The following is a 24,127-nucleotide window of genomic DNA, read 5'->3' on the forward strand; positions in this document are numbered from 1 at the left end:
TTTTAGAGTTCGTACATACCTATTTTTAAACATACCTATTGTATACAAATAATTCAAAATATTAAATTTACAAGCATTTATTTTATATATAATAAATAAATAAATCAAATAATATATACTAGAAATTTGGTGAAAATATATACATATGAAGCAGAAAGTTATTGCCAATATCTTTTTAGGATTTTCAAAAATATATTATTGGATGAATATACTTTACTATAATACTGAAGACTACAAATACTATAATTGCAGGTTCATACCAAAAATCAGCATAATTTTCTTTTAAATAACTCAAAAATATATTATTTTGTTGGGACTTTACAAATATTTAGTACGAAAAAAAAAAACAATTGTTGATGGCATGGACAGCAAAATGCCCATCCGTCAGGGGTAATTACGGAATTTCAGCTACCGTCATCTTTGTTCATCATCGACTACAATATAAATCAGTTTAATTCTCATTTCCTCTTTTCATCGATTTCTCTCATACCAAATCCCTAAATCCCCAAATCCCTAGATCTACAGATTAAAGAGCAAAAGACGTACAGATCTACAGAAAAGAGAAAATGGATGCTTTGGATTCAGTTTTCGATCCGCTGAGAGATTTCGCAAAGGACAGCGTTCGTCTCGTCAAGCGTTGCCACAAGCCTGATCGGAAAGGTACAAAACAACCCACCCACCCTATCGATCGGTTCGTTTATTGATTTATGGTTTTAATAATTTGCTGATTTTTTTTTTTTTTTTTTTTTTTTTTTTTTTTTTATTTTGGATTCGTTCTTACGTAGAATTCACCAAGGTCGCGACTCGGACTGCGATCGGGTTTGTCGTGATGGGCTTCGTCGGATTTTTCGTCAAGTTGATCTTCATCCCTATCAACAACATTATCGTCGGTGCTACTTAATTTCATTTTAGGTAATTATCTTTTTTTTTTCTCTATTTAATTACCCGATTTGAATTTTTTTATAGATAAAAGTTGAGTTTTTTTTTTTTCTTTTCTTTTTCCCTTTTTATGTTCAATTAAATACTGGGGTTTTTTGCTTTCTTATGGGTTTGTGTTTGTGAAGCATATGTTTATTATGCTCAAATCGAATATTCCAGAAATGAAATTGAATTTTGTTTGAATTAAGATTCAGTTGTTTTTCTATGAGGTATTCGGGATTTGGGAGAATAGCCTGAATCTTTTCTTTCGGTGTGTTGTATGTATTCATTTATTATCAGATTTTTCAAACTGAAAATCAAGTTCAAGTTTAGGATTGGATGATAATTGGAATAGGATGTAATGAAGTAAATAGATTTTGAAGTACATTAGGTTGAGGTACGAAATATGAGTATGAAATCGTAATTTTTACCAAAATGTTTCATGCTTTGCCACTAAGATTTGTTGAAATGTCAAATTCAATGGGATATTTTAACTTCTAGGCCCGAAAAAGATGCATCAGTTTCGATATCAGTCAAGGGAGTGGTCATGGGCTTTTAAGACTACAATTTGATTATTGCACTTAAGAACAAGCCCATTCGATTGATTAGAAAAATAGAAATTCAAGAGGATGTGCTCATTTGGGAAAATAGGTGCATTCTTTGCTCACTGACACTGTAAATACACGTATATATATACTTTCCTATTAAACATATATAAAAAATGGTAAGAACCCTAGACGGGACCTTTCAATGTGGCAATTTAGTTTCATTGGTTAAACTAATGTTGAAAGTATTGCTTTCCTGTTTAAATCATGTTGATCTTTGTTGTATAAGAATCTTGGGACGAAGTTGCCTTCTTTTACACAAATGAAGCTATGCGTAAGGATTTCTAAGGTCTACATTTCAGGATGGGGGATTGTTCAATGTTTCTAAAATGGATTACCTCCTTATAGAGCGTGCTATATTATGAGAAGGTCTAATAGTACAAAAATTGGCCTTCATGAAATTGACGTATATTAAAAAAATTGCGGTGCTTAATTTCGTGCTTCATTTATTGGTTTGATGAAATGCTGTGGGGATGTACTTGGAGTCTTGGACGGTGATCTTGTTATGAGAAGAAGCATTGCATTTTTAGCCATATTTGTGTATTCATTAGAAATCAAAGTGAGAGAACATAGCATATCTGAATTTATTTTTTAATTCAATTGTACAATTTTTTGTTAATAAATTCATAGAGCCTAGACTACATATTAATCTTGGACTGCATAATAAGAAGCTTCCTTTGTCTGTCGAGTGGACATCAGTTAGTTGGTATGTTAGTTATATGTCAATGTGCATAAAACCAAGCGTATTTCTTTATGCATTTATCAGAGGAAGATCCCATGTTTCAGTGAAAAATTGTTCTTCTTCAGCTCGCAATTTGAATGAAGTTGACTTTGATTAAATGATTTTTTCTTTGAGTTCATGTACGTGGATGTTTAAAGTAAAGTGAAAACAGCTACTTCTGTGAAATCAGTTTTTTTTTTTTTTTTTTTTTTTTTTTTTAATCTTCCCTTTATGCCCCACAGAAATTTGTTTCGTCTTTGGTCTGTAAATTAAATATTCAAATACTAGGTTTACTATGAGAAGAGACTAACCGAAACTTTTGTGTGAAATTTCAGGCTTTTGCTTGGTACAAGAATCTTGATAATATCGTAATGCAAAAGCAAAGGAAGGGCGCCAGTTCTGAAGATTAGTTAAGCCTCGTTTTTTTAAGAAAATAGGACTCCATGTAAAAGTAGACTAATGTTTTAATACATTTTTGTCGATTATATAACTCCAGCATGATTTTATGACTACATTGTTTAGTTTTATCCTCATATTTCCGTGATTGATTTTTTCCTGAAGCGCAGCACTGCTACTTTATGTGTTTTAGTTCTTTGGATAGTTAACTGGTTGAAATACGAATTAACTGGTCAAAATACGAATTAACTGGATTGAAGTATAAACACTTGAGAGAAATTGGGCTTCTCTTCCTATTTTTTTTTTTTTTTTTTTTTTTTTTTTTTTTTCTTTTTCCTTGTTCGATAAAGAATTCTACCATCTGGGAGGACAATAGGAAAGTGTAAATCGGTTTAATCGAATCAAAATTCACTAAGGGTGCATTTGGATGGAAGGATTTGGGGAAGGGATTTCAAATCCATAATAACAAATCCCTTCGACTTGTTTGGATTGAGGGATTTGGGGATGGATTTCAAATCCACACCCCTCCTTTTTAGTTATGTTTTGAGCAATTGATGTGGATTTCAAATGACTCCAAAATTGGAGTCATTTCAAATCCCTTCCCCAAATCAAATCCCTCCCCAAATCCTTCCATCCAAACGCACTCTAAAATTTTGTATAGAAAACTGAAATTGGTGATATTACTACCTACCAAAACATTGTCAACTAATAGTTAGATTTAGAAGTGAACTGTTTGGTGAACGACTCTATCAACATTCAAACACAACCTTTGTAGTTCAACTTCCATAGATCAACCACAAAGTTAGCCTTCCCACTAAAAATGCATATAAGCACACAACACACAACACTCAACGCAAACACACACATTCTTCCTCCCAAAACATTTTACACCACAAAACACACACACCTCAACGAATGGCTAGCAAGAAAGCTCAAGTTGAAGACCAACGGGCCGGAGCAGAGATCATCCACGGGGCCCACGAGTGCTACAACCACTCCGTAACACAACTCAAGGAGCTAGGGTTTCCGAGGGGCGTGCTCCCCCTCAAGGACCTAGAAGAGTGTGGAATAGCACGAGAAACGGGCTTCGTTTGGATGAAGCAAAAAGCGCCGTACGAGCATTTCTTCGAAGCGACAAATACGCTCGTGAGATACGACAGAGAGGTGACTGCTTACGTGGAGGAAGGGAAGATGAAGAAGATGAGTGGTGTGAAGAGCAAACAGCTTCTTTGGGTGCCTATTGTTGAGATGAGTATTCATGAAGAAGTTGGTGCTGAGAAGAAGATTTACTTCAAGACTCCTGTGGGGATAGGAAGGTCTTTTCCTTTTGTTGCTTTCATGGATGAAGAGGAGAAGAAGAAGCAATATTTGGAGTAGAAATAAGAACAATTTGGAACTATGCTTAAATTTCCTTCATTTTGTCCTTTTTTTTTGTTGTTGTTGTTGTTGTTGTTGTTGTTGTTATAAGTTGTTCAATCAAGTTTTGAATTTGAGTGTTCATTGCATTTATATATGTTTTATTTATTTTTGAATCTCATAAAAAGTATTTTATGTGGGTTAGGTTTCGTCATGATTTTTAATATCCATTTATTTTTAATTTTTAGTGTAATATTTTTTTTTAATTTAATTAAACTAACTATTCTAGCTCAAGCCTCAATACCCTTTTCATACATCAATTAAAAAAAATATATTTACTTGTTTTTAACAATAACATGCAGAAAAAATATATTTTATTAATTATCTACTGTATGTCATAGTAAAAAAAATAAATCATTAATATTCGTAAGAAGTAGATCAGAATAAATCAATAAAGATTTTCACTTAAAAATTTATATATCAAATATTAATATTCTCTAACACTTTATTATATATATATTTTTTTGTCTAAATAATTAAATACTTTATGAATTTTTTTTGAGTAAATTTAACGGCAAAGTTCAGTTTGCACTCCTGAATTATGTCTGTGATGTGCTGATGTGGCAAGTTGACTTTCTTAAATTAATATTTTTTGACATTTTTACCCCTCACTTGTTATATCGATATGTATAAAGATATACATAATTTATTTTATGTATAATGATGAATATATTTTGTCCCATAATATTTTATAGGTGAAAGTACAGTTTGCACCCCTGTACTATGAAGCTTGTCATAAGCACCCCCTAAACTATAAATCGTCTCAAAATAGTCCATGACTTTAACATTCAAATGTTAGAAATTTAACACCGTTAATAATAATGTGCATTTATTTTTTTGCCCTTAATAACTTCTGCTGCAAAATTAATTTAGGGCAATCCTAATGACATGAATAAATGGAGCAGTAGCGGCGCCGACAATGAATAAGGCGAAGGAGGAATCATGTAATTAATGCAGATGCCAATTTTTAATTGGGGAGATTTTTGTATTTGATGACAGAGCTGACGGCAGAGAGGAGTGTTTTGGCGAGGGGGAAAGAGAGGTTTGTGACCATTTGTGTATTTGTAATTTGATTTGTTTTTAGTCCGAAAAATTAATGAAATAAAAAAAAATATTAAAAAAAAAAGAATAACAGAGGTGGAAAGAGTTGGACATGCTGTTTTTCCTAGTTCATTAATTTATTTGTTTATCTTTTATTTAAATTTAAAAGGTTACTTCTATGTAAATGGATATTTTTATTTTTTTGAAAATACGAGATAATTTTAAAAATACATACATAAAATAATATTTATAAAAAATAAATGTGATGAGATAAAATAATTACTTGAGATAAAATAATATAAGCCTCTTTAACCCGCACAAACATATATATACTAGTCTGAGGGGCAAAATGGTCAAAAAAGGTTCCAATAGGTATAGAAACGGCTAGTAACAATAAAGTCAATGCGCCACGTCATCATCCACTAACATATTCGAAACGGAGGGGCCATTTTGTTACGTTTTGTAATTCGGTATTTGCGACAATTCAGGGGTGCAAACTGTAGTTTCCACTATTTTATATTTTCTTCACCTATTAATATAGTAAAATATTTAATTTAAATTTTCATTTAGTTAATAAAATTGGTCTTACGTACTCATCATCATACCTATTGTTTTTCCCAAATTAAGATTTATCTCATAATCAATTTATTATCGAAAATTAGAATTTTAGTTACTCATGGGTTTGTTTTGTCATTTGAAAAACTCAATTTTGGAGAAAAAAGAGATGTCCAAAGAAGAACTTATATTGGGGGTAAAGAAAAAAGAAATAAATAAATAATAATATATGTAACAGTAATAAGGGTAAAAAGGCATTTTCCCCTCAAAACTAGTATAGTTAATTTTTTAAACATTTGGCTAGAAAAGAACGGGGCTATTTAGTACGTTTTGTAATTCCGGGGATCTTTGATACATACCCCATAGTTCATGGGTATAACCGAATTTTCCCCTAAATTTAAAGTACTTTTCGGATAAGTATTGTCTAAGAAATACATAAAAGAAGATTATATTTATAAATAACAACGTAATAATCTTTTTCTTTTTTTTTGTCTATTTAAACTTGGAGTGTTTGTGAGAAGGTCTCTCACCAATAACATTTATTAATATAGAGCTATTTGATATAAATTTCTCATTCAATTTCCTTTTAATGATAAATTCAAACTTAAATCCTCATTTAGCTATAACCCTTTTAGTATCAAATTACCACATCTACTCTTATTTTATCTGAATAAAATAAGAACTTTTTTTTTTTGCTAATCAGTCATCCCATTAATTTGTTTATCACATCTAATATTTCTCCATCTGTCCACATATCTCACCCCCAACTTCCCCAGTATCTCGAAAATCCATTTCATGATTTTTCTCTTGATTTCCAAAAACTGCAATAATGGCTTCACGTTTACTGTAAGAAAAACTACTATTATTTTCGGACAAAAACTTCTTCTCGTTAAGGCAAACAACATATATATGTATATTGGTACAACACGTAACACAAGCTTTTCCGACGAGAAAATGATGTGTTCAATAGTGATTTTTTTTCCTGTATTCAACCATTTTATCTCTATCAAGTAAGCTTTCACCGTACAACCAGTACTGTATACGCCAGATTGGATTTATTAAGAGGAAAGGACAAATCCACTTTGCACAATAGTGGTAATGAATTTAATAAAGGAAATGCCAAAAACCACTATGCGCGCAAAAACCACTCGGCGCAAAATAGTGGATTTAATAATGGAACGAAAGTACAGTTTGCACCCCTGAACTATAGGGTTTGTCACAAACACCCCCTTGAACTACGAAACGTAACAAAATAGCCCTTACTATTTTCAGTCAACCGTAAAAAAATTAACACCGTTTGTATATGTGTGCATTTACCCTTTTGTCTTTAAAACACGTTTGCATTATCGGGTCGTATCTCTGAGTACAACCATAATAAGCACACCTTCTACAAAATCAAATCTTGAGCAGAATGACCCACTACCACCACAAGCATCTCGCCGGCACCCACTTCTATGTGAATCTCTTATTTGATGGTCCCAACGTAAAGCTCTTCTTTGTAACAATGATATAACCAAATGGCACCATAAAAAGTTCGATTTTTTCATGGCAGCGAGATGTTGAGAATCCTTGCAAGAAACTAAAATTTTGGGACTTTTTTTATGGAACCTTTCTTCGGGAAAATTGCATATCTGAATTGTAGGATTGAAGAGATAATGTGGTGTTCTTATTCTTTAATTTATGCAATCATTTGTTAAATTAAGGAGAGTTTCATAATGGTTGTGGTGAGGCGAGAGAAAGTTTGGAGACTATGTTCTCGGAGTATGTCGAGAGAGAGGAGCATTTATTTGCTGATGATTCCTTTTCCTTTTTTCCTTTTTGTACTTTTTTCTTACTTTTTTTTCAATGATTTGTTGATTTCACAATACAAATACTTTTTTTTGGTATTTTGATTGTTTAAAAATTAAAATATTATTCACGGAACTAGTAAAACACACACACACACACACACACACACACATATATATATATATATATATATATATATATATATATATATATATATATATATATATATATTATTCACGGAACTAGTAAAACACACACACACACCCACACACACACACACACATATATATATATATATATATATATATATATATATATATATATATATATATATATATATATATATATATATATATATATTGACGGGTAAAAACGACAAATAATAAAAAATCAGTTATAAGTGAGAAAGTCAACATGTCACATCATCATCAACTAATAGAGTGTAAACAGATGAGTCATTTTGTTACGTTTCTTAGTTTAAGGGAGTATTTGTGAGAAGCCCTACAGTTCAGGAGTGCAAACTGTATTTTCTCCTAATGGAAATGCCAAATTACACTCTATGCAATAGTCGATTTGACTTCGCGGTCATCAGCGACAACTCCCATAGGGACGAGAATTTAGGTAAGAAGTATTGTGAATACAAGATCCGAGATCCAAGGACGAGGATGGTGGTGGTTGTGAGTTTGTCGGCGGCAAGAGGGTTGCGCGGGTGTTGTGGCGTAAGAGAGTGAGAGAAAGACTAAAGATGAAGATAAAGATCAGAACTGAGACAAAAAATCAGATTTGTAGAATACCAATGTTACGTAAAACGTGAGATAATTAAGAAAGATATACAAAATATTTAATTTTTAATTACATGTCTAATTATAAATTAAGGGTATAATAGTAAAATCTAAAAAATATTATTAGTTAAATATGTATTGGATTTTACTTAAAATCTAAATATTTTTTTGGGCCTAATGTAACATCACCTTCTAATGAAGGAGTTTGTCAAATTTTCCCCATTAATATAGGTTTAGGTGTGTATCTTTTTTGCCAACAAGCTTACCACTCATATATTAGCAACGAAGGCAAAATTCTCTACCGACCAATCATTCACTTAGTTAGTAGTATGACCGACATGTTCACTTGATTAGATCTTGTATTCAATCGGTTAAATGTTGGTAATATATATTATTTGTCTATATAACCTTTTACTTAACAAAATTAATATGTGAGTTAAAGAATAAAATAATCTTTTACTTATTTATTAATTCCCTATTAAATTAATCTCAAGGGAAGGGGAGTAATTAATTTAATGAGATAGTACCATTTAATATCAGACTTAGATTTTTGTTGCTGATTTGAGTAAATATGAATCTTGTCAACTTAACATGTTACCAACCCCTATTACTTATTCAATACTCCATCTGTTCCACAATAACTGTCTATTTTTAAAAATATTTTTGTTCCATATTATCTGTCACTATATATTTCCAATACTGCATTAAATGCATTTTTCCTGTTTTAACCTTATTAATAAAAATCTAATCATTATTTTTCTCTTATAAATCATTAAATAATAAAGGTTGTTTTAGATATGATTTTTTTAAAATCAAAATACATTTATTGAGTTTCTTAATCTTTGTGAAAAGTGAAAAGAGACACTTATTTAGGAACGGAGGGAGTAGTTACGTATAATAGTAATTGAACGACTCATTAACATATCGATAATAACTCCAAATACAATAAATGATTGTTTGATTCAAAATTTGAATCAATAATTAGAATGAAAATTATAACAATGTATGTGAACAGAAGGTTTTGATTACTACAAAATTGGAACTTGGCCAAAATTATCCATTACATTTGCAGACAAATCCATTTTTTATATAATTATTTTTAAAATTAATTTATTAATGAGAATTATATTTGTGAAAGATCAACTGAACAAAATTATTATATTTTACAAAATATTATATCTTTTGTTGAATTTATATTAATATAAAAGATAATTATGTATATTATAATTTATAAAATCAAGTTTCTATTGCAGATATTTCTAATTTGTTGAAAATATTAGTTTTCAATTATAAATTATAGAATATATTATTTTGTTTATAAATCATCAAATAGAATTCCAAAAATTAAAGATTCCATGTAACCATATTAGTCACACTATGGTATTTAATGAGATTATGAAGGTGAGTGATTAGTATGAGAAAATTGAGATATACATGTCTAAAAATGAGATAAATTGTTAAAATATGGGACGAAATTGAAAATATGTAAACATTTCTAAATATATTAATACAATAAATAATACATTATTTATCAAACATAAAATTACTTATACATCACCCTCTTCACTCCTGCCCCCGCCGGCGGCGAACCCTAACATTAAAACCTCCGGCCATATACGCCGTCAGCAGAGGAACAAAAGCCGGCGTCTCCGGTCGAACAGGCACGAGTTCGAACCGGCTTAGGACAGATGCCACCACATATTTCATTTGAATGAAGGCCATTTCTTTACCAAGGCAGACACGTGGGCCCGCCTGAAAAACGGGATACTTGTACGGGCTCACCTTTTTCACCGAACCGGCCCGATCGAGCCACCGGTCCGGTCTGAACTCGAGCCGGTCTGAACCCCAGAGCTCCTCCATCCTCCCCATACCGTACTGGAAGTAAGTGACCCGGTCTCCTCTGCTGACCGGAGTTCCGTCCGGCAGAACGTCGTCCTCCGCCGCGTGCTTGGAGTCCCACACCACCGGCGGGTACAGCCTCATCGATTCGCACAGACACGCCTGTATGAAATTCATCTCCTTCAAATCGTCGAAACCCAGTTTTTTAGTATCTCCGATGGAGGCAATTTCTTCCACCGCCCGTTTCTCGATTCCCCGGTGGCCGGAGAGAAGCCAGAGCAGCCACGTCACGGCGGAGGAGGTGGTGTCCCTCCCCGCCATCAGAAAACTTATCACCATATCCCTCACCATCTCATCCTCCAGCCCCGCCCCCAAAAATCTCGACAGAAGATCACCACCGCCGCTTCCACCGCCGCCGCTGCTAATTCTCTCCGATATCATCTCGTCAACGCAGCCGCGAACGAGCTTCACCGCCTCCTTCAACTCCCTCTCCGATCCCAAATTCAACGCCCTCTTCAACCTCCACACAGCAGAAACCGGGGCAGCGGCGCGCATGGCTGAAATCTCCGACGCGGCGTCAAACGCCGCCGCGAGCGGCGGCGGAGCCCGCGAAAAATCCAGACAGCAAGGATCAATCCCGAGCGACACGTGGCATATAGTATCGAAAGCGAACCTCCTCAGCACCTCCTGCATGTCCAGCACTCCGCCATTTTCGGCTGCGTTTTCGAGAATCGGAATCAACCTCTTCGAAACTTCGTCTTCAAGAACTTTCACCACGAACTCCCTCAACGACTTGGCGCTGAACTCGTGGCTTGCTAACTTGCGCTGCACGCTCCACTGACCGCCGTCGACGTTGAAAATCCCGACGCCGAGAAAATCTCCGAGCAACTCTGTGAAGGGTTTCCCCTTGGGGAAGTTTGAGAAGCGGGTCTTGAGAATATACTCCACGTTATCTGGGTTTGCGGTGACGATGGTGCGTGGGGCCCACAGGCGGTGAACGACGATGGTCTGGGTTGCTGACTCGGATAGGAGGTCGGTGTACCAGCTCAGGAGGCGGCGGCGGTTCTTGTAGAAGGAAATCAAGCAGGCGGTGTTGCTCAGAAGAGGGAGATTTGGGTTGGGGATGATGGATGCAATGAATTTTCTGAGTTTGAAACGGTGTCGTTTGTTGGAAAGTAATAGGGATGAAACGATGATAAACCCTAAAGTGAGAGAAAGGATGAGAGAGAAAGCTGCCATGGTTGGGATAAAATGTAGAGAGAGAGAGAGAGATGTATTAGGAAGTTTGAGTGAAGATGAAAGAAATGAACATATATATATATATATGTATATATATGTGTGTGTGTGGAGAGAGAGAGAGAGATTGATATTAACAGACAAACAAAGTCATGTGAGAAAGGAGGAGAAGTTTTAATGCCCTAGCTAGCCGAGATAAACTCTTTTATTAGTCACGTGTTCAACGAGGGGAATAGAGCAAAAAGCGGCCGGGGTAGAATGGACATTTTACCTAATGGAAATTGTCATGTATTTTGGATTTTGTGGTACACAAACCATGCGGATAGATAACTCATGGCTGACCGGCCACCGTTGTTAAATCACAAATTCAATCGAAAATCGATTTGTTTAAATTTCTAATCGTAAATAGTTAGATTCGTAAGTCTATTAAAAATAACATAGATAATAGTTATGTATAAATATTTTAAAGACATTATGGTGGTGTTTGCAAACGTTTTTTCAAAGTAATTTTGAATTACACAAAAAATATCATAATCACTTTGGAAAAAATTTTGCAAACAAAACCTATATAGTATTATAACAAAAATATATGTCTTTTAAAATTGAAGGTAAATTACAACCACCCTCTGAAGTAGAGACAAATTACGAAGAAAAAAAATTAACCCTCATGTTTGGGTAATTACAACCACCCGCTCAAGTATAAATCTTCTTACACATCCAACATTGCGGTGTCAAATTTAGTGGAATCTTTTAGATTATATAGAATAATCTCAATTTTGTACCCGTTTTATCCCATTGGAGCTTCATATTTTGAAGCAAGATGATCATAAGGTGTGTTTTTTGACTTGTATATATTCGATTGTGGTGCACCAAAATTTGCATTTTTGCACAAAACAAGTACAAATTAGAGAACATTCCACATAATCTAGAAGTTTATGTTGAATTTGACACCATAAGAGTGGACGTGTAAAAAGATTCATAATTGAGGGGAAGTAGTTGTAATTATCCAAACATGAGGGGTTTTTTCGTAATTTGACCATACATCAGGCGGTGGTTGCAATTTACCCTAAAATTTATGAAATCAAACTATAAAAGTTGTATCTTAAAAATTATAAAGAATAGATTGAATAAAATATGAACAGATAAATGACATAAAAAGCTCACTTATGCTATTAAAATTGGTGGCGCGCGTGTGAGAAATTCGAGTAAAAATAATAGGGTTGTTCATGGGGCCCGACTATTGCGGCCAATAATTACCCATCAACCGACCGATTCTGGTCTGACTGATAATATCAACCGACCCATGCATAATCAAGTCGATTATAGTTTCTGAAATATTGAAAAGTTGGTTGGCCGATATTACCCGACCAACCGACTTTTTACTGTTATATATTTTTTTTCCGCCCTTTGACCCTACATTTAATTTTTCGAATCTATTCGCTAATTAATTGGTCGAAAATATTTATACCATAATCTTAAATCTTCTTTTGCCTAAGGTCTAACTCTCGTCTCTCTCTTTAATCTTTATCGTCCAGAAGGTCAGAACTCTAGATAACCACCACCATCACCGCCGCCGTCATTTCTCTTGCAACCACACAACCAGGCCATCGCCATCCCTGCTGGCGCCGACGAGTCGCTACTCCGCCAACTCTTCACCTCTGCCCTATCTAAGTCTACGGGTAAACTGCATACAACCCCATGTTTTATGGAAAATCTGCACCAAACCCCCTTGTGTCAATTTTATTGTATAGAATTTCCCTGATTTTTATTTTATCTTGCATGAAATCCCCATTCCGTTAATTATTAACACCATTAACCATTTAGGGAATTCCATGTATGTTTTTCATAACACGAGGGGGTTTTGTGCATGTTATTTACAATACAAGTGGAATTTATGTAAAATTTATTTATTTATTTCAATGTTGAATTATTTTTTTGAAATAAGTCAAATAAATTTTATTCAATTTTTGAAAGTCGAATTTTCAAAATTATTAATATAATTATTTATATCAAGACTACATTTCAGTTTTCATATTTTTTATATTCTTTGACATATAATACATCCAAGATAACTATATAAATATATAACAATATTGATATTATAAGTATATAATTTTGATTTTTTCGAAAATACATTGATAAAGTTTAATATCTTTTTATTTGAAATTTATTATATATAATACAATAAATTATTTTTTCTAAGATCGTAAAAATTGAATCGTAAATCGTAACGTAAGATTTGATTAGGGGTGGAAACCAGACGGAATGGATCGGAAATGACTTTTTCGAAAAAAAATCATGGTTTTCCGGAAGTACAAAATGAGTTCCTTTTTCCGTTCCAAAAAAATCGGAATGCAAAAATTCAGTTCGATTTCGGAATGCCTCAAAATCGGGGGAATTTTGAAAATTTCGGAAATTACATTTGTTTATAATATTTTGTTCCAAAATCGGAGATAGTGGAATTTTTCACAATATTTTTCTATCTTTTTAACAAAAATTGCATGAAAATGTAAGAAAATCCAAAAAAGAGTTCGACAAAACGCAATAAATAAACACACATGTCGGAACAACAAATTAAAACATAATTTTCTTATAAGGAAAAAATGCAACATAAAGTTTCTTATACCGATTAATCTTTTCTAAGGTTTTAATTTACTTGAACCTTCGATATTTATATTTTTCATATAAAACATAACATAAGTTATATTATCGAATTACAAAATATATCATAAAATTATATTATATATTTTGAAAAAGCATAGAAATATTCGGAACTAAAATCGGATCAGAAATCGAAATTTTCGGTAAATTTATAAACCATTCCAATTATGTTCCAAATAAATTCAGAAGAATCAAAAATCGGAACGTAGGAAATCGGATTGAACATATGATTCCATATACATATATTTTCAGACCGGAATTGGCGGAATTCGAAAAGTCCATTCCGATTTCCACCCTTAGATTTGATCGATTTTTTGACATTTAATATTTGTTTTAAGATTTGAATCGATTTAGGCATGAATCGAATGGAATCGTAAGATTTGAATCGTAAATCGTAAGGTTTTAATAACCATGCATGGGTCTTCTTGTAGATGATTCGAGTAGTTGTTTTCTTACCTATATCGGATTTGACTGGATTAGATTATTGAATTAATTTCCTACTCGCTAAGTAATTAATTCGTTAATAATACGTTTGGTTCTTTAGGTTACGTGTTGTATTAAATTTGTTAGATTATGTTATTACATGTGAATTGCCTATAAAGTCTTTTATTTAACAAAATTAAGTTATTGTTTTAATGATAAAATTGTAATATTCTTGTTAAGTTATCCCCTACTAAATTAATCGCAGGGGAAGTGATGTTACTAGTTTCATATCGTAGTATCGTTTTTCACCTTGACACAAGTCTCAAGAATCTCAATATATATATGTCTTGATTTTAGGAAAATATGTATAGATAGACCAACATACCATGATTTACTAATTAATGCAGAAAGAGTGTCGGAGAGTTAATAAGGATATAATGAAAAATATGTAATTAATGCAGTATTGGAATTGTAAAGTGACAGATAATATGGAACACAAAAATTCTTAAAAGAGACAGATATTATGGAACATATGGAGTATAATGCATGTGTATGATGAAACGGTGACGTTGATTAACCGTAACACGACTTTGTTGAAATTTGTGGTGATTTTGGATTTTATTTGGATTTAAATTTGCAATAATAAATTAAAGATAAACTTGCATCGATCGTTTGCGTAGATTGTTATCATTTATTTGCACCATTCTAAGTTATTAATGTGGATTACAAATCTATCTTAAATTTATGTGTCAAATTCTCTCATTTAAACATATACGGATATACCTCCTATGAAAACTGATAATGAATATATTATATGTTTTAATGCATCACAAAAATGAAATGCTATTTGCGGTCACAAAATTGCTATTCGCGGTTTCTAACAAAACCCCCCAAAACTTTTAAAAATATCTAAAAATCCCCCAAAACTGCAAATAGCAAAAAAAAAAAAAAAAAAAAATCGCAAATTCGAAATCAAGCTTAAAGAAGGGTTGGGCTTCGATTTTTTGATGTAATTTCGACTCTTTTATGTGTAATATGCATTGGGTAGGTCGATTACGGAACCAATTTCATGTTAAAAAGCCCTACAAATCGATTTGTAGGATTTTTTTTTCGCAAAAAAATGTTCGAACGCCCAAGATGGGCGTCCGAACATTTAAAAAAAAAAAAGAAAAAAAAAAAATTGTTTGCACTGGACGCCCAACCCGGGCGCCCAAATGCAGTTTGCACGCCCAACTTGGGCGTGCACTGCATGAATGGACGCCCAAGTTGAGCTTTTACGCGTTTTGGTGGGGGGGTTGGACTTTTTTGAAAAAAATTGGGATTTTAGTGAAATAAAGTGTTTTTTGGGGAGGTTTATTATAAACCGCAAATAGCAATTTTCAAACCGCAAAAAGCAATTCGCATCACAAAATTATAGATTAAACTGGTGTATTTTGCCATCCTAAAACTAGCTATAAGCTAATGGATACATACTTAAATGCAACATGAGATCATTTTCTTAAAATTTAACAATAGTAAGTAATAATGTAAATATTATGGCTTGAAAATTCAAGTAGTGAAGTTGCTAGGAATTTAGAGACTAAGTAATTCTTTGATGATGAGAAATAATATAAATTTTGGTTTCGGTAAGTGATGAAATAATTATTCTCTTTTGCCATGTTCAATGCATACTGTTGGAACTTGGAAATGTGTTGTTGGGAATATTCAAGCTCAGCTCGTAGGATAGGCAGGGTGAAGCGCGAACTAGGTTGTTTTTTTAAGATGAATTTCACGATTCGTTCTCGAAGATGTGCTGTAAGGTCACAATCATGTTGTTGCCTATGTAATACAACAACCCATTATAACTCGTTGTTGTAGCTTCACCGGAAAGTACACTATCAAAAAGGGGCGAGTTTGCCATTGGGCAAGCGTGAACTCAAGTCAACCCTCAATTTATAATTTATCCCATATATTATACATATATAACTATTTAGTCCACTTATTTTTTTATTAATTAGACCACCCAAAGTATAAATTAATGCAAAAAACCCCCAAGTTTTATTAATTAGCCCACCCAAAATCCAAATTAATGAAAAAAAGCCCTTATACTTTTTTTTTCCTTTTCTCTTCCTATTTTCTTTTGCCCCCGAAACCCCCCAAAAATTTAAGTCCACCCTATAATAAATTTCTGAACTCGCCACTGCTATCAAATGAAGGAGAAGATTGCAATAAATTTATGAACTCGCCACCGAAATCTTCCTGAACTCGCCACTGGTATCAAATGAAGCAGAAGATTGCAGCCCCGAAAGTAAAATAATGATGTTTCAACTGAGTTTTGACTAAAAGATTTGCAACTCTCATCCTCTTCCCTATCCCACACGTGTGATGTGCCCCTGTTTCCTTTCTTGTTCAAATTTTGCGTTTCCTTTCTTATTCAAACTTTACGTAATCTCACTAAACTTTATATATTAGATAGAAAAAGATTGGAAAATCAATGTAGGATAGATAGCTCTTTTTATAAAAAGAAACTCCAACACATGTTAAATGTGCTAGCACAAAAGATTAAAATAATAATTTTCCAGTTATTTTATGTTTCCTATAATAATCAATGAAAACTACTATTGGAATATAAGATTGTATCCAAAATAAATACTCATAAAATGAATGAATACTGTTTGATTAACTACGTAATTGATGATGCTAAAATGTAGATCACCTGGGGTAGTGTAGAAAATGAACTGGGAGAGCAAAGCAGATCAGTAGCTTGACAACTTGATGATCCTGAGGTACCTGCGAAATGAACACACGTGAACTACGCCGGGGGTTGATCCGGCGGAAACCCCTCCGACGCTCAAGTCAGACGTGCTGATCATAGAAATAGTCCAGAGAATACGTATTGTAGTATTGCTCAGTTAATCGGACGTACCTTAATAAAATGAGTAAAACCTCTATTTATATGTCGTTTATTGGGTTGGGTTTGCTTTGTTGGGCCCAAGCCTTACTTGAAGGTGTTTGGGCCTCGGTGATATTGGTCTTCGATATTGGGCTCGTAGCCCAGTAGGTAAAGAAATTGTAGGCCCATTGGGTTGGCCCAATTAGGCATATCATTAAGCCCCCCACTCTCGAGTCGATGTGGGGGCCATGTTGTGATGGGTCTCAGATCGTGTCGAGAGTAAAAATTGTAGAAGTCGATCGTTGGCGTATGGCCTAATGGTATGCGAAAACGCGTTGGAGCGTGTGTCGGAGGGGTGTGAATGCGCGTTGGCGCATAGCGCGACAAAGTTGCCGCACTATAAATTAATTGAGTCGTCGGTTTTGTCCCGCGACGATGTAGTAGCGATTTATCTCCTCGTGGGAGCTATCTTGTCGCGGGGTAATAGTGTTGATCGAGTTATCTCCTCGTGGGAGTTGTCTCGCGATAATGTAGTAGCACGGATCAAGTAATCTCCTCGTGGGAGTTGTCTCTGGGGTAATCGAGTTGATCGAGTTACGTCTTCGTGGAAGTTGTCTCACGATAATGTAGTAGCACGGAGCTAGTGCCTAGTATTCTCCTCGTGGGAGTTGTTATTTTTCGACATTTTCAATGTTTTGACGCGTTGCTTGTATGTGTTTACATATAGCCTTCTGCGTGATGTACTTGAGGAGGGGATCAGGCTCTCAAGATTTTTTTTTTATATGGGGGTCGTGCCCCTTGTTAGACCTCGTGGGTCTTAAGTATATTTGGACCGTGGCCACGTTTTAATGAATGACCCATCGAAAACAAGTAGATAAATTTGAGTAATCAAGCTGGCCAGGCTATATAGATTCTCATAATATTTCTAAGTGTTTCTAGGGTTGTAATCGTGCTAACTTGAGCTTGCGATTACATAGTGAGTTTCGGGCGAGTTGTCTCCTCATGGGAGTTGTCTCGCAGCGAAGTTGTAGAATCATTGGATGACGCACGACTGACGAGTGTGCGGATTGATGTCGCTCTGAGCGATTTCTCTCCTCGTGGGAGTTGTCTCGCATCGAGTCTTATTATCGAGTGAGGTGGTTGCACGTGGGAGTTATTTCGCTGAGGGTTCGTAGTACCGAGCGAGTTGGCTCCTCGTGGGAGTTGTCTCGCTGCGGGTTCGTAGTACCGAGCGAGTTGGCTCCTTGTGGGAGTTGTCTCGCTGCGGGATGTGGGACATAGCGAGTTTGCTCCTCGTGGGAGTTATCTCGTTGTGGTTTCGTAGATCCGAGGGAGTTGGCTCCTCGTGGGAGTTGCCTCTCAACGGGTTATAGTACCGAGCGAGTTTGCTCCTCGTGGGAGTTGTATCGCTGCAATTTGCGGGACGGAGCGAGTGGTCTCCTCGTGGGAGTTATCTCGCTGTGGTTATGAGACCCGAGGGAGTTGGCTCCTCGTGGGAGTTACCTCGCAACGGGTTATAGGACGGAGCGAGTGGTCTCCTCGTGGGAGTTATCTCGCTATGGTTTCGTAGAACCGAGGGAGTTGGCTCCTCGTGGGAGTTGTCTCGCAAGCCCCCCACTCTCGAGACGATGTGGGAGCAAACTCGAAAGGGCTACCGGATCGTATTGAGAGTAGATCGGTGCTGTAGTCTTGCGTTAATCGTTGGCATGGTGTGGAGAAATAAAAAAAATTTATTTTTATTTTCCATTAGATAGCGAACGCAATTTGGTAGGTGCGTTAAAGAGCTCGCGCAATTTGGTGGAGCGCGTTGAAATTCTCGTGCGATTTGGTGAAGCGAGTCAAAATCTACGCGCAATTTGGTGGAGGGCGGTGAAAGTTCTGTGCGATTTAATGGGATCGCGCAGTCCAAGGGCGTCTTGGAAAGCGCGCGCGCGTGCTTGCGCGCACCCCCATTAATATATTATTATTATTTTTTTTTTTTCTGTCAGCTGACGCGCGCGCGCGTCAGCGCGTGTACTACACGCGCGCTTCCTCCTTTTCTTTTTTTTTTTTTTTTTTTTTTTTTTTTTTTTCTCTCCTGCTGACGCGCGCGCGCGTCCGCGCGTGTGTTCTACGCGCGCGTGCGGTGCACGCGCGCCTCCTCCTTTTTTTTTTTTTTTTTTTTTTTTTTTTTTTTTGTGATGGAGCCGCGCGCGCGCGGCTTGGCTCGGCTCGCGCGCGCGGCTCGGCTGCTTTCTCCAATTGTATTTTTTATTTTCTTTTTTCTTCTTCTTCTTCTTTCTCTCTTTTTTCTTCTTCTTCTTCTTTCTCTCTTTTTTCTTCTGCTTCTTCTTGTTCTTGTATTTTTTTCTTCTTCTTTCTTCTTCTCTTTTTTCATCTTCTTCTTTTTTCTTCTATTTTTTCATCTTCTTCTTTTTTCTTTTTCTTTTTTCTTCTGTTTTTTCATCTTCTTCTGGGGTCTCGCGTACGCGATTTTACCCCCCTTTTTTTTTTTGGTTGATATTCACCCCCTTGGGGATGTTCTATTTTTTGAGTAGGGAGATTATCCTTGTTCCTTGAGATGAGATGTGCACCCCCTTGGGGATGTTCTATTTTTTGAGTAGGGAGATTATCCTCGTTCCTTGAGATGAGATGTGCACCCCCTTGGGGATGTTTTATTTTTTGAGTAGGGAGATTCTACTCGTCTCTTGAGATGTGATGTGAACCCACTTAGGGTTGAGAGGTAAGGGTCATGCCCAACCTTAGGATGGGGATAATTTCCCACTGTAGGATGAGGCGTTCGAGACCTATGGTGTGAGGTGGATGCGCACGGTTGTGCCATTGGTTCGCGCGTGCGCGTCAGACCCTTTTTTTTTTTTTGAAGTAGGGACGTGAAACACTTGATGGGATGTGAGACCCCTTGGGGTTGAAAGGTAAGTGGATGTACCACCCTTGAGATGAGATGCCCAACTTTAGGATGGGATGGCCCCCCATTTAGGATGAGGCGATCACGAACCACTGGGGTGAGATGCCCAACCTTGGCGATTTATGGTGCCACTGATTCAGTGGCAGCACGAGTTGAATCTTCTGTGATCATACGCTGAAGGTCTTCTTCGGTTATCTGAACCGTTCGAGAAGTAAATAGAAATTGATCATGTTGAGGACCCAGTGGGGCCTCACGAGGAGGAGCGTTGGCTCCTGCTATGACGATGTATGGTGCCACTGCTTCAGTGGTAGCACAAGTTGAAGCTTCCGCGATTATACGCTGAAGGTCCTTATCGGTTATCTGAACCGTTAAAGGAGCTAGTAGAAGTTGATCTTGTTGAAGGTTCGGCGATCCTATGCTGAAGGTCCTCTTCGGTTATCTGAACCGTTCGAGGGGGCGGAAGTAGACCCCCAGAGAGTCAATGACCCATGGCGAATGAAATGTTTTGGGGGCATTGTGAACCCCCAGGGAGTCGATAACCCTTGGCGAACGAAATATTTTGGGGGCAGTTGTAGGCCCCCAGGGAGTCGATAACCCTTGGCGAACGAAATATTTTGGGGGCGATGTAAACCCCCAGGGAGTCGATAACCCTTGGCGAGCAAAATATTTTGGGGGCGATGTAAACCCCCAGGGAGTCGATAACCCTTGGCGAGCAAAATATTTTGGGGGCGATGTAAACCCCCAGGGAGTCGATAACCCTTGGCGAGCAAAATATTTTGGGGGCGATGTAAACCCCCAGGGAGTCGATAACCCTTGGCGAGCAAAATATTTTGGGGGCGATGTAAACCCCCAGGGAGTCGATGGCGGTGGTGCCATAGGTGGCTCCACATGTGGAGCAGGTGCTGGTATCGCGTTGGGAGCATTTGCTCCCATCGTGGCGATATATTAGATCACGGCCTCTGTGGCAGCGCGAGTTGAAGCTTCTGCTATCATGCGTTTAAGCGCATCCTCGGTTATTTGAACCATTCGAGGAGCAGGGAGTGATGGATCGACGAGTGGTGGGTCCCGAGGGGGGATCACCTGAACCTCGCGAGGCGGATCCATGGGACGTGGAGGAGGTGGCAAGCCAGAGCCTCCACGAGGTGGGAGGTTGTTAGCTGTGTCATTTTCTCTCCGAGCAGACGCCTCAGGAGGATCTTGTTGGCTACGTGATCTGGTTTGCATCGTTCCCACAGACGGCGCCAAAATGATGATGCTAAAATGTAGATCACCTGGGGTAGTGTAGAAAATGAACTGGGAGAGCAAAGCAGATCAGTAGCTTGACAACTTGATGATCCTGAGGTACCTGCGAAATGAACACACGTGAACTACGCCGGGGGTTGATCCGGCGGAAACCCCTCCGACGCTCAAGTCAGACGTGCTGATCATAGAAATAGTCCAGAGAATACGTATTGTAGTATTGCTCAGTTAATCGGACGTACCTTAATAAAATGAGTAAAACCTCTATTTATATGTCGTTTATTGGGTTGGGTTTGCTTTGTTGGGCCCAAGCCTTACTTGAAGGTGTTTGGGCCTCGGTGATATTGGTCTTCGATATTGGGCTCGTAGCCCAGTAGGTAAAGAAATTGTAGGCCCATTGGGTTGGCCCAATTAGGCATATCAGTAATAAAATTATGTAAAGAAAAGTAAAACTTTGAATCTATTATGCCAACAAATTAACTAATTTATTAATTGCAGGCTGAGTTTGAAACCCGATTCTTTGACTAGGGCCGAGTCGTCTAGAGCCAAGTTCGAGTCCGCTCGGACCCAGTTCTTGGTCACGACTAGTTGTAGCGAGGGAGTTTGCAAGAAATGCAATCGTCGATCATGTCTAGTTGTAAGCGTAGGACCCTTTTGCAACTAATACTTAATTTCAAACAAAAAATAATTTAGATTTGCAATATTATTGATCTCTTAATGATAATGAGGTATTTACTAATAAATATTTATTTATTATGTCAATTAATATAATATGTTAAAAACAATTAATACCTCCGTCCCTAAAATAATTTGTAGGACAAGGGAAGGGCTTATGAGATCCTACATCTGATGAAATACACCACGTGATTTTAAACCGTAGATATAAATAACTACACTCTAAGCACACATGCGCATGAGTGTGCGTTATTATGTATAAATATGCGGTGTAAAATCACATTGTGTATTTCATCAAGTGCAGGTTCTACAAAACCGACAAGAAAATGGTCTGTTATTTTAGACACGTTTATTAAATGGAAAAATGGCCAAAGAAAAAGAGAGAAAAAAATCAGTGTAACACATTTTCCACGTGAGATGAAAAGGATACATCACTAATCATTTATTTAATAGTCAGAATGAAATAATATCTAACTGTGAAATTGTTTTCACTATTTCGGCGCCGTAACATCAAACTGCTTTTGTTTTTAAGCCAAATTTTGTTGATTTAATAAAAAAAAAAGTCAGATTTAAAATAATAAATTGTGGAATATATAGTGGCTGTATGCAAATTGCAAACAATGTGGTGTGAACTTGTTATCTATTTATTTTGAGGTGTGTATTCATTGAACTGTCTTCTTTGCATCATTTTCATTCTACTATCTTCTTTTCCATATTCGGAATTTTATTTATGTCAATATATCTACGTGTATATATATTATATATATACAAATTATATCTATTTATTTTGAGGTGTGTATTCAATGAACTGTCTTCTTTGCATCATTTTCATTCTACTGTCTTCTTTTCCATATTCTGAATTTTATTTATGTCATATATATCTACGTGTATGTATATATTATATATATATACAAATTAAATAGGTCAAGCTCGTATGGGTATAGCTCAATTGGTTCTGGGGTACTGGTAAGTTGGTAGGAGGTCTTACGGTCGAATCCTGACAGCCGCAGTGTGGAAATTTCAACTCCAAATAAGGGTTGGTTCATTGTGGGCACCAGGTCCGAATCCGCTAGCCTAACAAGCCGTTGAGTCACCATAATTTACATTTCTCCATCAAATACATGTCGGGCCAAAGGATGGAGACCCTAGGAGCGAGGAGTTTCACCTTATTGGTACAAGATTAAATAGGCCAAATCTGTTACAGATGATTTACGTCAAATTGACATTTAGTCGTACTTTAGTCCCTTGTGTCCCAATTGTATCATTTTCATCCATCATCTCTATATCTATCTCATTATTATTCATTTGTGTATTTTATTGTTAGAACTACTTTTGATAAATTATGGTTTTTTTTAAATAAATAATAAACTTTGTAATCTAGAAATGATATTTACGACCAAGAGACGTATAACTTATAAATATAAAAAATAAAATATAACTTACAAAAATTACTATTTTTACGAAATATTAACTTATATTTATATAAATAGAAGGATAAATTACGAGAACTTCCTATGGTAAGGCTTAATTATGAAATTCCTCCATATTTGGGTAATCACAACTAGTCATGTTTGACCGTTTTAATTCACATAAAATGTGTATATTTCCGTTTTACCCTTCAATTGTTTGAAACAAAGCAAATGGTAGGTTCTAATTATGAAAATCTCCTCACATTTGAGTAATTATAAAAATTCCCCTGAGGTATGACGCCGTCTTACACAGACCCTCTGCGATGTTATTTTTGACGAAAAAATAGTATATTTACAATTACCCTATTATCCCTCGGAAGAGAAAAGTAAAAGAGAAATCCTAATTCTATTTCCTTGTTTTAGTTCCCCCTTCACTCGTTTTTTTAATAGTGAACTATTATTAAAAATATATATAAACGTAAACGAGTGAAGGGGGAAATACGTAAAAATATATATAAAAATAAGAAAAACATTTGTAGCATAAAATAAGAAATACGAGAATACATTTAAAATACGTAAAATTGATTTTATTGAATAAAAATATATATAAACGTAAACCAAAAAAAAAATACAAAGGAAATAAAAT

General features: G+C 35.9%; 3 protein-coding genes across 3 annotated transcripts; 2 read left to right on the plus strand and 1 right to left on the minus strand.

Annotated features, from left to right (window-relative positions):
* Nucleotides 1-453: 453 nt before the first annotated feature.
* On the plus strand, nt 454-2,804 carry LOC105951672 (protein transport protein Sec61 subunit gamma-1). Its single transcript, XM_012975123.2, has 3 exons — nt 454-660; nt 786-912; nt 2,580-2,804. Exons 1-2 carry the CDS (start codon nt 567-569, stop codon nt 899-901), a joined length of 210 nt encoding a protein of 69 aa, XP_012830577.1. The 5' UTR covers nt 454-566; the 3' UTR covers nt 902-912; nt 2,580-2,804.
* Nucleotides 2,805-3,403: 599 nt separating this feature from the next.
* On the plus strand, nt 3,404-4,205 carry LOC105951649 (DUF538 family protein (Protein of unknown function, DUF538)). Its single transcript, XM_012975100.2, has one exon. It carries the CDS (start codon nt 3,556-3,558, stop codon nt 4,015-4,017), a length of 462 nt encoding a protein of 153 aa, XP_012830554.1. The 5' UTR covers nt 3,404-3,555; the 3' UTR covers nt 4,018-4,205.
* A 5,492-nt stretch (nt 4,206-9,697) lies between these two features.
* Nucleotides 9,698-11,397, minus strand: LOC105951673 (cytochrome P450 94B3). Its single transcript, XM_012975124.2, has one exon. It carries the CDS (start codon nt 11,298-11,300, stop codon nt 9,786-9,788), a length of 1,515 nt encoding a protein of 504 aa, XP_012830578.2. The 5' UTR covers nt 11,301-11,397; the 3' UTR covers nt 9,698-9,785.
* Nucleotides 11,398-24,127: the final 12,730 nt, after the last annotated feature.

This window comes from Erythranthe guttata, chromosome 4 (genome assembly GCF_056151865.1).
Source record: "Erythranthe guttata isolate IM_541 chromosome 4, IM_541, whole genome shotgun sequence".
NCBI lineage: Eukaryota > Viridiplantae > Streptophyta > Magnoliopsida > Lamiales > Phrymaceae > Erythranthe > Erythranthe guttata.